Source organism: Apiotrichum porosum (genome assembly GCF_003942205.1).
Source record: "Apiotrichum porosum strain DSM 27194 chromosome Unknown scaffold_8, whole genome shotgun sequence".
NCBI classification, from domain to species: Eukaryota; Fungi; Basidiomycota; class Tremellomycetes; order Trichosporonales; family Trichosporonaceae; genus Apiotrichum; species Apiotrichum porosum.
In genome coordinates this window covers 973,773-987,794 of record NW_021167115.1, presented here as the reverse complement: position 1 = coordinate 987,794, position 14,022 = coordinate 973,773, and the positions used below count along the sequence as shown (strand labels likewise).

The 14,022-nt window shown below is 59.2% G+C and overlaps 5 protein-coding genes across 5 annotated transcripts; 4 read left to right on the top strand and 1 right to left on the bottom strand.

The window, feature by feature from the left end:
* Nucleotides 1-229: 229 nt before the first annotated feature.
* EHS24_009134 (uncharacterized protein) lies at nucleotides 230-1,411 on the top strand (the record flags this gene model as incomplete). The annotated part of the gene is made up of 3 exons (XM_028624427.1): nucleotides 230-383; nucleotides 442-675; nucleotides 723-1,411. The coding sequence occupies 3 exons, from the start codon at nucleotides 230-232 to the stop codon at nucleotides 1,409-1,411; spliced, it is 1,077 nt and encodes a 358-aa protein (XP_028475499.1).
* Nucleotides 1,412-1,680: 269 nt separating this feature from the next.
* Nucleotides 1,681-3,663, top strand: EHS24_009133 (uncharacterized protein; the record flags this gene model as incomplete). Its single annotated transcript, XM_028624426.1, has 7 exons — nucleotides 1,681-2,270; nucleotides 2,309-2,498; nucleotides 2,571-2,891; nucleotides 2,942-2,962; nucleotides 3,013-3,138; nucleotides 3,184-3,473; nucleotides 3,519-3,663. The coding sequence occupies 7 exons, from the start codon at nucleotides 1,681-1,683 to the stop codon at nucleotides 3,661-3,663; spliced, it is 1,683 nt and encodes a 560-aa protein (XP_028475498.1).
* Nucleotides 3,664-3,788: 125 nt separating this feature from the next.
* Nucleotides 3,789-7,218, bottom strand: MSH1 (DNA mismatch repair ATPase msh1; the record flags this gene model as incomplete). Its single annotated transcript, XM_028624425.1, has 7 exons — nucleotides 3,789-3,884; nucleotides 3,929-4,556; nucleotides 4,627-4,838; nucleotides 4,891-5,128; nucleotides 5,170-6,701; nucleotides 6,742-6,890; nucleotides 6,948-7,218. The coding sequence occupies 7 exons, from the start codon at nucleotides 7,216-7,218 to the stop codon at nucleotides 3,789-3,791; spliced, it is 3,126 nt and encodes a 1,041-aa protein (XP_028475497.1).
* A 366-nt stretch (nucleotides 7,219-7,584) lies between these two features.
* On the top strand, nucleotides 7,585-10,213 carry ARP5 (Actin- protein 5; the record flags this gene model as incomplete). Its single annotated transcript, XM_028624424.1, has 9 exons — nucleotides 7,585-7,744; nucleotides 7,788-7,987; nucleotides 8,026-8,134; nucleotides 8,190-8,367; nucleotides 8,419-8,518; nucleotides 8,559-8,783; nucleotides 8,822-9,175; nucleotides 9,215-9,889; nucleotides 9,947-10,213. The coding sequence occupies 9 exons, from the start codon at nucleotides 7,585-7,587 to the stop codon at nucleotides 10,211-10,213; spliced, it is 2,268 nt and encodes a 755-aa protein (XP_028475496.1).
* A 184-nt stretch (nucleotides 10,214-10,397) lies between these two features.
* EHS24_009130 (uncharacterized protein) lies at nucleotides 10,398-13,211 on the top strand (the record flags this gene model as incomplete). The annotated part of the gene is made up of 7 exons (XM_028624423.1): nucleotides 10,398-10,998; nucleotides 11,038-12,567; nucleotides 12,610-12,642; nucleotides 12,703-12,723; nucleotides 12,760-12,812; nucleotides 13,009-13,072; nucleotides 13,147-13,211. The coding sequence occupies 7 exons, from the start codon at nucleotides 10,398-10,400 to the stop codon at nucleotides 13,209-13,211; spliced, it is 2,367 nt and encodes a 788-aa protein (XP_028475495.1).
* Between the last annotated feature and the right edge of the window lie 811 nt (nucleotides 13,212-14,022).

The following is a 14,022-nucleotide window of genomic DNA, read 5'->3' as shown; positions in this document are numbered from 1 at the left end:
GCTGCAGGTTTCGGGTCTAGGGAAATAACGGCCCAGTATATACAATCGCAACCCAGGCGCGTAGTTGCATTAGGGCTCGGTAATCGTCGGTAACTCCGTCGATCCATATCTCGCTCGGCGACTCCTTTCGCGGTCATGACCGGATCATACTAAGCGCCATGCCCACTACAACTACACCCAGGCCTCTGTTACCGTTTGTTGCTCTTGTCCACTATCTCTACGCCCAACAATGACATCCGCCGCTTCCTCGTCCTCGCGCGACCTGACGGTCCTCACTGCCTCGGATGTCGACACCGTCCTCGCCAAGATGGACCTGTCGCTCGCGGTGGCCGGCCAAGCCCAAGTCTTTGCCGCGTACTCTAACAAGGACAAGAAGGATGAGGGTGGGTTGGCTGGTTTTGGTGTTGGTGCCCCCCCTCTGACAATGCTGATCATCTAAAGCACCTGGTGTTGCTTCCATACAGCTGCCCCTCCGCCACGTCCTCCAGACTCCCGCCCAGTCCATGCTCTTCATGCCCGCCCGCGTTCCGGGTACCACCGCGATCAAGATTGTGTCTGTGCCAAAGGGTGGCAGTGACGGCCTCCCTGGCACAACCCTTGTGCTGGACGAAGTGAGTGGCAAGGTCCGCGCTGTTATCAACGCTCGCCGCTTGACAGCCGTCCGTAACGCTGCTGGTGAGTGAACCCTCCTCCTCCTCCCAACATGTCTAAACACCTCTCAGGCTCCGTTCTCTCCATGAAGATTCTCGATCCCGAGGGCAAGAAGACGCCCCAGAACATGGTCGTGTTTGGCTCTGGCGCCCAGGCCGACTCGCACGTCCGCGCCTTTGTCGCCGCCTACCCTTCCATCAAGACCGTCACCGTCGTCGCCCGCCGCTCCACGCCGCGTTCCGAGGCGCTCGTCGCGTCGCTGGCAAAGGCATTCCCAGCCGTCAAGGTGGCGCAGGGCGTCGCGTCGTTCTCGGCCGGCACCGCCGAGGCGGGCTTTGACCTCTCGGCCACTGTCCACGCCGCCGACATTGTCTGCACCATGACGTCGTCCGAGCAGGCCCTGTACGGCGCCAAGGACATCAAGGCGGGCTCGCACCACTGCCTCATCGGCTCGTACAAGCCTCACATGCGCGAGGTCGAGGACGAGCTCATCCAGCGTGCGGGTGTGGTGCTCGTCGACTCGCGCGAGGCGTGTGGTCACGAGGCGGGCGAGCTCCAGAACGTCACAGACGATGACCTGGTCGAGATTGGCGAGGTCATCAACTCGGAGCATGGCGCCGAGGCCAAGGTCAACTCGGCTGGCGACGTCAACGTCTTCAAGAGCGTTGGCCTTGGTGTCCAGGACGTGGCTATTTCGGCCCTCATTGTGCAGGAGGCGGAGCGTCTGGGTCTTGGTACCATCGTTCCCAACTATGACTAAAACATGGCAAGGTGATGTCGAGGGTGCCATAGAGAGAGAGACGTGTCGGAAGATCAAAGGTCGATGCATACCGCCGAGCCCATTGAGTGGTTCAGACGGAATAACATTACGAGATTAGGTGACGCCCTTTGGAGCCCCAGGTCTCGAAATAGTCTTGTCCATTAGCTTAGCCGCGGATGGAATGGGGTTTTCTGTTGTGATGCCGCGGGCGGAGGGGGCGGAAAGCACGTTCCGCCGCGTCGTTCACACTTGCATCCTCACACTCAACCATGCCAGCCTACGACCTAGAGGCAACGGCGACAACACCACTGTTACGGCGCTCGTCGACAGACAGCTCGGCGCGGTCCAAGCGGGTTCGACGCCGGCATCGACCACGCCGCCCCGGTCCACCGATATACACGTACCCGGCCATCTTCTCCCTCTTCTTGTTTGCTCTCGCGACCATTGCCGCGTGGGACATCTCCGTGGGCAAGTGCAAGATTCCTGGCCTGTGCCGCGTCCTCGGCGGCATCCAGGAGCCGTTGGAAAAAGTGTGGATGCGCAACGCAGGACCCTACGCGCCATACATGAGCCGCGGCCACGGCGGTGGTGCCGCCGGCTTGCCCAAGGGCTGTAAAGTTGACCAGGTGTCCATTGTGAGTCTCGTTGCTGACGGAGACATCCCACTCACGTACCAGCTCCACCGCCATACGGGACGGTACCCTACGCAGGATGCCGGCGATCGCACGCGCTTGGTGCTCAAGAAGCTCGCCAACCGTCGCATACGAAACGTGCGATCAGAATATTCATGGCTGGGAACGGCCGACTTTGAACTGCAAGACTGGGACATGGGCCAGCTCACCAAACAGGGCCGTCGAGCGTGAGCTTGGTAGACTGCAACGGCAGCTGACATTCCAGTGCGTGGGACTCTGGTCGCACCTATGCGGAGCGGTACGCATCCCTCTTCCACCACGACGGCATCTTTGCCCGTTCCTCGCGCCAACAACGTGTTGTCGAGACGAGCGAGTTTTGGCTCCAGGCGTTCCACGGCCACCCGTTCGACGGGCCTGTGCGCGTCCCACCCAATGTCGTCATTGCAGAGGGCGAGGTGAGTGTCGTGGCCTCGTGGCCTCGTGGCCTCTCTCCACACCGAACCGTCTACTGACAAGCAACCACAAAGGACCGGAACAACACGCTCTCAGTCCACAGCTGCCCGCGCTTCAATGCGCTGTCACCGCCAGCAGGCGAAAAGGAAAAACGCGAGATTGCGCGTCTACTCGACCCGGCAGTCACGCGCTTGAATGGCATCTTCCAGCCCAACCCGCCTTTCGACGTCGACGACATTGGCCGTCTGGCCGACCTGTGTGGGTTCGACTCGCAGGCCAGCGGCGAGAGCTGGAAGGGATGGAGCCACTGGTGTCGTCTGTTGAGGAGAGACGAGTGGGAGGTGGCTGGATACGTCGCGGACGTGGCCAGGTGGTACCGCGTCGGCGAGGGAAGTGTGAGTCCGCTACGGGAAGTTCGGAGAGTACGCAAAGCTGACAATCACAGCGATTTGGCAAAATCATGGGTGTACGTTCATGCTGCGCAACCCGCCCCGACAGACAGCTGACATTCTGCAGGCCGGCTGGGTCAACGAGCTTCTCGCGCGCCTGACGGATACGGCGCCCGTGGACCAGACCACCACAAACCACACGCTCGACGACGATCCCGCCACGTTCCCTCCGGGCGGCAAGCGCATCTTTGTGGTAAGCTATTCTGCCTTGCCTCACATCTGACACACGCGACGGCAGGATTTCACCCACGACAACGAGATGATCGAAATCCTCACTGCGATGGGTATCCGCAAGATGCGCCGCAAGCTCCCCATCCGCCACTTGCCCGATGACGAGCGGCGGTTCATCCTCTCCGAGCTCATCCCCTTTGGTGCGCGGTGGGCCGTTGAGCGGATAGAGTGTGACGAGTCGGACCACGACCACCAGCAGCCCGTCACGGTGCTTGCTGGCGAGCATCCGGGCGCTGATGGGGACACGTCCCAAAACGGTACAACGACAACGAGCACCTACGTGCGCCTTCTCATCAAGTGAGTTTTGTCCCGCTTTGGCAATGGTAGGGCGCTGACGTCCAGCGACCACCCGGCACACATTGACCACATGGCATGCCGCTCCTCGGCCCACTACTCGCACTACCTGTGCGAGCTCGACGCATTCATCGAGTCCCAGGCTTGGGCGACGGACGATGTCGACTGGGACGACTGTCGCTTGCGCAAGTGAGCGTACACATGCGTACATGTGGTATGTGCATAAAGGTTGTAGGTTGTAGTGTACTTTGGTTCTTTTTAAAAATACGTTTTTTTTTATGTGAATAATGTGATATGGTGATGATGATGCGAGGTTTATCATGCCTTGTCCTGTGCTGTCTCGTTGAAGGCGCGCAACGTCGCTTCTGCCGTCTCCAGGAAACTGGCAGGCATGCCCGCGAGCTGAGCTGCTTTCTGCATTTGTCAGTTTCCCCTGCATACAACCGGCGTCAACTCACAATGGCATGCGAGTTGTAGTTGATTCCCGGGCGCAGACGGTACGAATAGCTGAACGCGCCATCTGCCTCGTGGACGTCGGTACAGAAAAAGCTCACGCCCGGCCTGACGTATGCCCCCTCTGGGATGGTAGCCACGCCACCGCAGTTGTTCACGGGTGCGCCGAGCATGTGCGTGAGTTCGTGGTAGTGCGTTGCGAACAGCGTCCGGCATCCGACATGTTGCAGGATATAGTCGAGGGTCGCGTACGCAATGCTCACGCCGGCATGCAACGTGGTTCCACGACCAATCTCGTCCATGATGACGAGCGAGCGCGGCGTCGCCTGCTTGAGGATCGCGGCCGTCTCGACCATTTCGAGCATGAACGTGCTTCTGTCGCGGAACAGGTCGTCGCGCGCGCCGACGCGGGAGAAGACGCGGTCGACCACCCCGAGCGACACGCTCTCGGCGGGCACAAACGAGCCGCTCTGCGCCAGGATGGCAATCACGGCCGTTTGCCGCAGAAGCGTGCTCTTGCCGCCTTGGTTGGGCCCGGTGATGACATGGAGGCGGGACGTATCAGTCATGCGGGTCGAGTTCGGTGTGAACACGCGGGCCGTGGCGAGGAGACCCGTCTCAACTGAGGGGTGTCTACCGTCGACAATGTCAAGTCCAGTGCTGCGTTGTTAGCTCGGCTGCAAAAAAAAAAAACAAAGCTCACCCATCGTCGAGAACCGGCCGGGTGAGACGCAGGTCCACTGCAGCCTGGGCAAACGACGACGACAGGTCAATCTCGTCAATGAGCTCGGCGTTTTTCTGGATCATGTCCGCGTGCTCAACCACCATGGCACGTAGGCGGTTCAGCGCACGCGACTTGGCGAGCTCGAGCTTCTCCAATGCCTTGCCCATCTCGAGTCCCAGCGACGACCATTCCTGAGCAAGCGTCAGACGACTGGCTGAAGGGGTAACCAGTGCAAACACTCACGCTGTAGACAAACGTCTTGCTGCCTCTGGTTTCTGAGACCGAGCCGAACAGACCAGAGCGCTCCACGCGACCGAGCTCTGTCTTCTTCTTCACGTTGACAAAGTAGCCGCCCTTGTCGTTTGCGACGAGCGACAACGTGTCCGCCTCGAACTCATCCTGCAGCTTCTTCTGCAGCACCTCGCGACGCTTTGTAAGGGTCTTGATGCGCTTGTGCAAGTTGGTCAGCTCGGTTGAGAAGCTGCAACGTCAGCTAAAAGACTACACAGTGCACAGACACACCTCGGCTTGATCCACCAGCGTTGCCTTTCAAGAATATCCTTCCTGCGCGCCTCCTCCTCCTCCTTCAACTTCTTCTTCTCCGCCCTGGTCATTGACACCTTGGAGGTCTGCGTCATGGCGTCTCCAGCAGCTTCCGCGCCGTCGTCCTCTTCTGGCGTGGCGATGCCGCCACGTTGCACGCCCACCTCGTCGATAGACGTCTCAATCACATCCGCGAGATCTGAGAGTGGCTTGAATGTTTCCAAGAGCTCATTGAGCCGGTCCACGCCCTCGGGTTGGCCGTGGGGCGAGTTGGCTGGGCTCTGCGGCTCCATCTGGACGTGGATACGGATGACGTGCAGAAGCTTTTCGACACTCCGGATCCAGAGACCGACGTCCCAGACGTCTGTCCCGTCGCCGCGGCTGGCGCGGAAGCGCTGAATGATGCGCATGACGTCGACAATCTCGCGCAGCTGGTCTCGAACATCGGAACGCATGTTCTGGCGATCGGCAAAGGCGGCAACGAGCGCCAGTCTCGAGTTTATCTCAGGCAGCGAGGTAGATGGGGCAGAGAAGGTACGGCGGAGCAACCGGTGGCCTGAATCGGTGACTGTACGCGAGAGGGTGGAGATGAGAGTTCCCTTGACACTGAGACCGGATATTGTGCCGCTAGCGGTGGTTGATGGGGCAGAAGCAATGAGGCCGCCTGGGCGAAAGGCAGTCCGGATCTCGAGAGCCTGCAGCGTGGCCGCGTCAATGTGCATTTGGTTGGAGTTGGACTCGACGTTGAACTGGTCCGGAATGGTCGGCATCGCACCACGCAGAGCATACTCGAGGTGGTGACGGAGAAGAGAAATGGCCTCACGCTCCATAGTGACCAGACCTGGAGGTGGAAGGGGAGCAGAGCGTTTCTTTGGCTTCTTGACCATTGGCGATTCCGTCAAGTCAGGTCGCTGGGTAGCGTCGGTAAACGAGACGTGCACACCCAACACGCGAAGAAGATGGAAAAGGTTGCCTCTTGGCCCCTGTGCGTCGGCCGCCGACTCGCCATCGAGCCATTCGTCGCGTAGCCGTGAGTCAAGAACAATCTCACGAGGTGCGATACGTGCCAGCTCGTCCTCGATATCCGCAGTGGTGCACTCCTTGGTGAAAAACTCGCCGGTCGACACGTCCGCGTACGCAAGTTGAAGGGGCTGCGGGGTCGCCTCCTCCTCCTCGCCTTCTACAGCCTTGGGCTCGGGCCCAAAGGCGACAGCGAGAAGGTACCGGCTCTCACTTCCAGTAATCCACCGCTCGTCCAGCAGCGTTCCAGGCGTGACCACGCGCGCGACCGAGCGAACAATCACGGCATCTTCTTCTGGGGGGTTCAAGGGGTCCTTTTCCTCATCGATGATGGCAACCGTATAGCCGTAGTCGTTGACCAAGATCTTGAGGTACTTTTCTATCTGGTGGATAGGGAATCCAGTGAAGGGGAACTGGCCGTTCTTGTACGTCTTCCTCGTCAGCTTGATGCCAAGGACCGACGACACCTGGATGGCAGGCTCAAAGTAGGACTGAAGCGTCAGCACAACGTCTAGGTATTCAGTTTTTTACCTCGTAAAAGTTGCCAACCTGGGTCAGAATGACACAGTCCGGGAATCGCCTCCAGTTGTCCCACACCAATCTTGACAACATGGTGTCGGGCACCTTGTTCGCGCGGACTGCTGCATTGTATTCCAGATCGTCTTGACTCAGTACCTCAGCTGTTGCGCAAAGTCAGTAATGGTTCGTGAGAGAGGGGTACGTCTTTTGCAACTTACAGTCACCCTTCTTCCCCGCGGCCTTCCTCTTTGCCTCAGTCTTCGTGACCTCGCGGTGCTTTGGAAGGGGTTTGACAGTGTTGCCTTCCGGATCGAGGAGGTTGATGGGCAGCTCTCCAAACTCGATGACTTGCTTGGGACCCTTTGCCTTCTTCTTCACAGTCAAGGTCGACGTATATCGAATGGGCAAAGGCGCGAGCAGAAATGGTGAAGCGAGTGCCGCCCGGGGTCGGGCAGCTCGCCGCGCAGACGGACCTAGGCGGGGGAGCATGACGCGCGCCCGACTTTAGGTCGTCACGGACGCTGCTCTTTTAAGACGAAAGGGAGGTGCTGGAGGCAAAGCGAACAAGCTGTGTATGCTTCGGTTGTCAGTAAAGCTCTTGACGCGCTTCCTTACCTGCTTGTTGCTTGCGATGTGGACGATGGCGGAGAAACGAGAGTTGATGACGGTGTTGGTGACCTCCTCCACTTTTCCAATGGTTCAGGCACGGTTCAATCCAACCTAGGGACGGAACGTCTCGTCTCTCTCTCTTACACTCTCCTCACCAGAGTCTCGCTCTTGTTATCCCCCACTCCTCTCAACCGGATCCATCCTCTCAACGCAGCCCCTCCGACCCGGCTCAGTCGACTGCCAAACATGGATTCGGCAAAGGCGGCGTCAGCCTCGTCGTCTTCGTCCCCAGCGCGCGAGAATGCTGTCAACGTCCCCGAGACTGAACGCTTCACTGGCGAGCCTCAAGCCCCGTATGACTACCACAGCCTCGACGGCCGCGACCCAGTCATCTGTATTGACAATGGTGGGTACTATTAGCGCGTTATGGAGTGCTGACAGTCTCGCAGGCTCCCACTCGTGGCGCGCAGGCTTCTCGACCATGGACAGCCCGTACATTGACCGTCCCAACATTGTCTCCCGTTACCGGGAGCGCAAGCTCGGCCGTAACACTCTTCTTTTTGGCAACGACGTGGAGGTCGATGCCAACTCGCGCTCCCAGAGCCGCACCATGTTTGATGGTGACATGCTTATCCACGGCGACCTGATGGTAAGCTTTCACTGGGTGAGCGAAGCTGATGAGTGTAGGAATGCGCCCTCGACTTTACCTTCCTCACGCTCGGCATCGACTCGAACAGGATAGAGCAGCCCATCGTCATGACTGAGCGTCTGGCGAACCCGTTGTTTACCCGTGCTAGTGAGTCTACTGCTACTGGGTGCACAGACAGAATCATCGGAGAGCTGACCGGCAGTGACCTCGGAACTCCTCTTCGAGCTGTACGGGGCGCCTGAAGTGACCTACGGCATCGACTCACTCTTCGCTTTCTCACGCCACAAGCACCGCGACGGCTTATCGATCCACATGGGCCACAATGCCAGCACAGTCATTCCGGTCGTTGACGGCAAGGGCGTTCTGACCCGTGCGAAGCGGTAAGCTCCTCCTTCAAGCCTGTCCCCATTTTGGTTCTGACTGATTCCCAGAATACCTTGGGGCGGATCTCAGTCGGCAGACCTCCTGCTCAAGCTTGCGCAACTCAAGTACCCTTCTTTCCCTCTCAAGGTCACCCAGAGCCAGGCTACGGTGAGGTTTTGGCTAGTCGTTCCCAAGCTGACTCTCCCAGTTCATGTACCACGAGACCTGCTACTTTGCCTCGGACTATGACGAAGAACTGCGTTCCTTGGCCAATCCTGCCACGATGGAAGCTAAGACTATGGTTGTTCAGTTCCCATACAACCAGCCTGAGGTTGTGGAGAAGACTGAGGAGGAGATCGCGGCTCAGCTTGAGAGGAGGAAGGAGCAGGGCAGGCGTCTGCAGGAGATGCAGGCCAAGCAACGGGCAGAGAAGGTGCGTGTTCTCACTCTCGGTAGAAAACTGACGGCCAGCTCGCAGCCAAGGTGGCCGAGTTGGACGAGTACAAGATGCTCGTCGCCGAGCGTGGATCTTTGAAGAAGGCCGACTGGGTCCAGCGCATTTCGGACACCACTCCCTTCGAGACCGAGGCCGAGCTTGAGGCTTGGATCAAGAAGACGGAACTCGAGGTTAGGCGCAAGCAGAAGCGCGAGATGGGCGAGGAGCCCGAGCCCGAGGAGGAGCCTTCCTTCCCTCTCGCCGACAGGCCGGACGAGGAGCTCACCGAGGAGGAAATCAAGGAGAAGAGGCGACAGCGTCTTATGAAGGCTGGCTGGGAGGCGCGCGTCAAGGTCCGCGAGGAGAAGCGCAAGGAGAGGGAACGCTTGGTGAGTTTTACCATATTGGGATCTGCTAACCCCCCATAGGAGGAACTCCAGCGTCTGGACGACGAGGAGCGTGTCAACAACCTCCCAGGATGGTCTGCTAAGCTCAAGGTCGAGCATGTCAGCGTCATTGAGCGCATGAAGGAGCGCAAGAAGCGCCGTGCTCAGCTGGGTGACCGCAAGTCCGCTGCCGCCCAGAACCGCATGAAGTCCATCGCGTCGCTTGCTGCCGAAGGCTCGTCAGGCAAGAAGAGGAAAAAGGGCGACGAAGGTGCGTACACTGGAAAGCTGGGTAGCTCTAATGATGCAGAGAAGGACGACGGATTTGGTCGCGACGACTCGGATTGGGCTGTCTACCGCGAGATTGTCGCCGAAGACGACTCGGAGGCTGAGGAGGACGACCTCGCCCAGCTCCAGACCATTGAGAGCAAGCTCTTGGAACACGACCCTCACTTTACGGACGACCACACCCTGGAGGGCCAGGTTCGCGTCAAGAATGCGCTTCTCAACGCCTTTACTCGCGGTGACGCTCTCGGCCGCTACGACCCGGACAACATCCATCAGAACTACCAGATCCATCTCAACGTCGAGCGCATTCGCGTTCCAGAGACCTGGTTCCAGCCATCCATGTTCGGTGTCGACTCTGCCGGCCTCGGCGAAGTCGCTGGTTGGCTGCTTAACGGCTTCGACGAAGATGTCAGGGCGCGACTCATGCAGGTACGTAGCGTCATCTCCGATCCTCTTCGAAACGGGAAGGCCGCTGACATGACACAGTGTGTTGTCCTCTCTGGTGGCTCTACGAAACTGCCAAACCTGTTGCCCCGAATGCGCAACACTCTCACGCCTGTCCTGCCCTTCCGAACCCCACTCAAGATCTATGGCGCCCTTAACAATGCTGACCCACGTCTCGAGACGTGGCGTGGTATGGCCGAGTGGGCTAGCACTTCAGAAGGAAAGGCCGCTCGTGTCACCCGTGCCGAGTACGACGAGTATGGAGGCGAGTGGGTCAAGGAGTATGCCTGGGGCAATGCCGCACCGTAGTAGATGAATGTAGCTCCTGTTAGGTCGTTTTTGCCACCTCAGATCTCAGAATTTGCTTCCGTTGAATCGTCGCACCTTCCCAAACCCAGTCAGCTAAACGTTGTTGGTTCTGCAACATCCTCATCTTCCCCAATCCTCTCCCCATCGCTTTATCACAGGTCAAATGGGATCGGCTGCATCCACGATGAGCGCCGATCCCCGCGCTTCTGCAACTTCCCCAAACGAGAACGACACATCCAGTGCTACCCCCGCTCCTTCTCGTTCTCAAATGCTTTCCTCCGAACCTTCCGTCCCACGCATATCAACAGCCCCACCACCACCACCGCGCCCTGACGTCGCTGCTCTTCGTGCTGCAGCCCTCAAGTCCAAGGCGAAGAACGATGTGACTCCTTCCCCAGCGCCGACGTTACCGCCCAAGCCCGCTAAGAAGAGTGCCAAGGCAGCCAAAGCAGCGCCAGCCAAAGCAGGGAAGTCGGCAAACAAAGCCAGCAAGCTCAGCAGCGAGGTCACGCTCAGCACCTCCGAGAAGGAGGACGGTGAAATAAGCGACGACAACGCGCCGGGGCCCAGTGCTCCTCGTCGTGAGGCTATCACAAGGTCGAAACCGCCCCCGTCCATGCCAAAGGCCAAGACTTTACAGGCCCAGCCTTCTGTGGATCACATTGTCACGCCAGGAGTCGCTGCTTCTGATTCTGGTATCGTCCGATCTACGGTCTTGACGATTAGCAACACGTTCACTGGTGCCACCGCTACCTCGTCCTTTCCAGGATCCCCGTCGGCCAACGGTGAGTGCACGCCGCCTGCAACAACCGCTGACCTCTTAGGCCTCGCAGAGCAAGAGTGGTTGAAAGAGATCCGCGGCTTCCTCCACGACGGCCTAACTCCCAAAGACCTCGTGGCCCAGGGCGCACCGACCCACCTCGTTGCCAAGGTCTGTGAGGACATCGTCGCTGGGACCAAGCAACGCAGGGCCCTCTGGAACCAGGTTCGCGAACCTGGGCGCGAAGCAAGCGAGAGCCCCAGTGTGGCCAGCTTTGGCAACGAGGCTGGTCCGTCCCGTCCCAGCTCAATCCGCTCGCGCAGCTCCAGCCCAGACATCGCAGTTGCTGTTGCCATGGGTCGTACCAGCTCGGAGAGCTCAACCGAGGCCCTCATCGAGCGCATGATTCCTCCCCAGCCGTATGTGCAGCCGTCGGCACCCCGTATTATGTCGAGCTGGACTCCCAACGCCGCGGTTCCCGGACCAGCCTCGAATTTGAGTCGCCCCACTTCAGCTACTGGCGCTATTCACATTGAGAGCTACCGCCCACTCCCACGTCCCCAGGTGCCCACCCCCGTCCTTGCGCCTGCTCCCCAGCATCTGCCGCACAAGGGGCGGCGGCGTCGTGATCTCGACCATGCTCACCAGGCAGACGCTCTGGCTACGCTCAACTACGGTGACGACGATGAATCCTCAATCCCTGCTCCACCATCAGTGGCCCCACCTCCTATCCCTCCGCCCCCACCTGTGCCGGCCGAGCCTGCACACGCAGCTGTCCCCGAGCGTCTGGGCCCTTCCCCAGCCGACTTGATTGAAACGCGTCGACGCGCCCTCCTCAGTATGCGCCGCGGCAAGACTGCGACTCCCACAACACCTGTGTCTGCAGCTCCCACACCGCCTCCGCAGGCTGGCCCATCCACGGCCGTCATGGCGGAAGCCGCCAGCCTTGAGCGCGAGATCCTGGGATCGACTGCCGAGGTCCCGATGGACATTGATGATGAAATGGAGGACGGCGAGATCCCCGACGATCGTCCAGAGCCAACACCACCGCCTCGTGTTGCCAGTGCGACAAGCTCGTCAACTCGTCGTGGCGTCAAGCGTCCCCATGCCGAGGACATGATGGACAACACGAGCCGTCCTACCACAACCGCATATCGCCCTGCACCGCCAAAGCGCCGCCTCTTCTGTGTCCCGCCGCCCGCCAGCCGTCTCCTTATACTTCTGGATGACGATTCGGACAGTGACGACGAACATGAGGACGAGGGTCTCCGCACAATCTCTATACCCGTTATTGTCATTCCTGAGCCAGTTGACGAGGCTCGTCTCTTGGCAGAGCGAAAGGAGGCAGAGCTCCGGGAGAAGAACGCCAACATCCTCCGGCTGAAGGAGCAGATTGCGGCCAAGCTGGCTGCAAAGAAGGCAAGCGTAACAACGCCCACGGGAGCGTCGACCCCGACTATCGAGCGTCGTGTGGCCGATGCAGAGGAGGCCGCCCAACGTGTGGGTGTGGATGGTGTGGCCGCGGACGTTGTGCACGCAGCTGTCCTCGCTGTCGCTCAAGAGAGCAAGTCCAAGGGCGGTACTCATCCAGACGGTGTGTATGTGTACTTGGTTCGTGGGGCTGATCGATCGCCAGATGACGTGCCCATGGAGGTTGCCGATGCTCCAGGTTGGTCGCACAGCCCAAGACGTGCCCTCCCAGGCCGGTACACTTTGCTGACCCTCGCAGACGCAACTGCGTCAACGTCAGGTAAATGCTCCTATACGGTGCTAGACTCACAAACAGATGCTGCGACCACTTCGACACCCTCGTCGTCGTCGGTGCCCAGGTCATCGACTGTATGTTTCTCTCCACTGCATTGCTGAGCGTCAGGCCTTCCGACCATACAAGCCTCTTCTTTCTCACTATCCGCAACTCGCGTCAATTTCGTCTGCCGCACTTCCCCACCTCGCCATTAACTTACCCGCCAGTCACAAGTCGAACGATGACGTCGACTACGTGGCCGGGTCTACTCTACTGACTCGCCAACTGCAGAACGACCCATCGTTGGCCCTCTGTCGCTCAGAAGCCGGCGGTGGTCACTGTGCCGACTCTTCGTGTACGGACCTTCATCTTTTGCGCTCTTGAGCCAACTGGTAAGCACTTTCTCCGAGCGGCTACACTGACTGCCAGATGCCGACATGACCACGTACATGAAGCAGAGCTTGACTATGAAGAGGGGAGACCGTGAAACCTAACAAATCGCCATTGCTGAGGCACTGGCAGCCTCCTCTACAAACTTGAGCAGAAAAGCTCTATAGCCACCCACACGCCCAAGGGGCTGACGTCCCTCCTGGACTTGACCGCTCCCAAGGTGAGGTGAAAGTGAATTCCCCATTTGCATTGGCGGCAAACGCTGTGCAACCCAACCCAACCCCATGTCATTGCAGCGGCCGCACTCTTTTCTGTACTATGATAGGCCATTTGACACCATGCACATTGTCTACTGCTACCGCTGAGCCGCAGTGCTAAGGAGGCACAGGAAACCCCTTGTCCTGTTGACAAGTCTGTGTGTGTTTGTCCTTCCTGTCCACAACACAACCGCGCCCCGTCCGCAAACGCCCTGCTTTCTGGCTGCGTCGTACACACATACAGATCGAGGCCCTAAGGAAACCCAGCCCAGAAAGGAGCCTGCCGGGTAACTAACTGTTTTTAACCCTTTGGAGGCGCAGCCAGCTGGACCGATCTGAAGAAAGGGGGCTTGAGTGTGGGAACAGAAAAGGAGTTTTGCCAACGTAAACAGACGAGGTCAGTGCGGTGCCAGGTACAACGGGGAATCCAAGACGCTGCCGACTTTGACTGAAGGCGCTTGGGGCGTCAGCAAGGCGTCAACAAGGCGTCAGCAACCGGCCGCACTCCCTCCATGACGTGACCCCATGTTATTGCGGGCTCACAGTTTGAGTGGAGTGGCGGACGCACGAATGGCATAAACGCATGGCTTGCAACGTACAGCAGTACTAAGGGAACCTCTCTGGGTCCGCAAAGCACGCTGCCCACTGGTTAGTCACC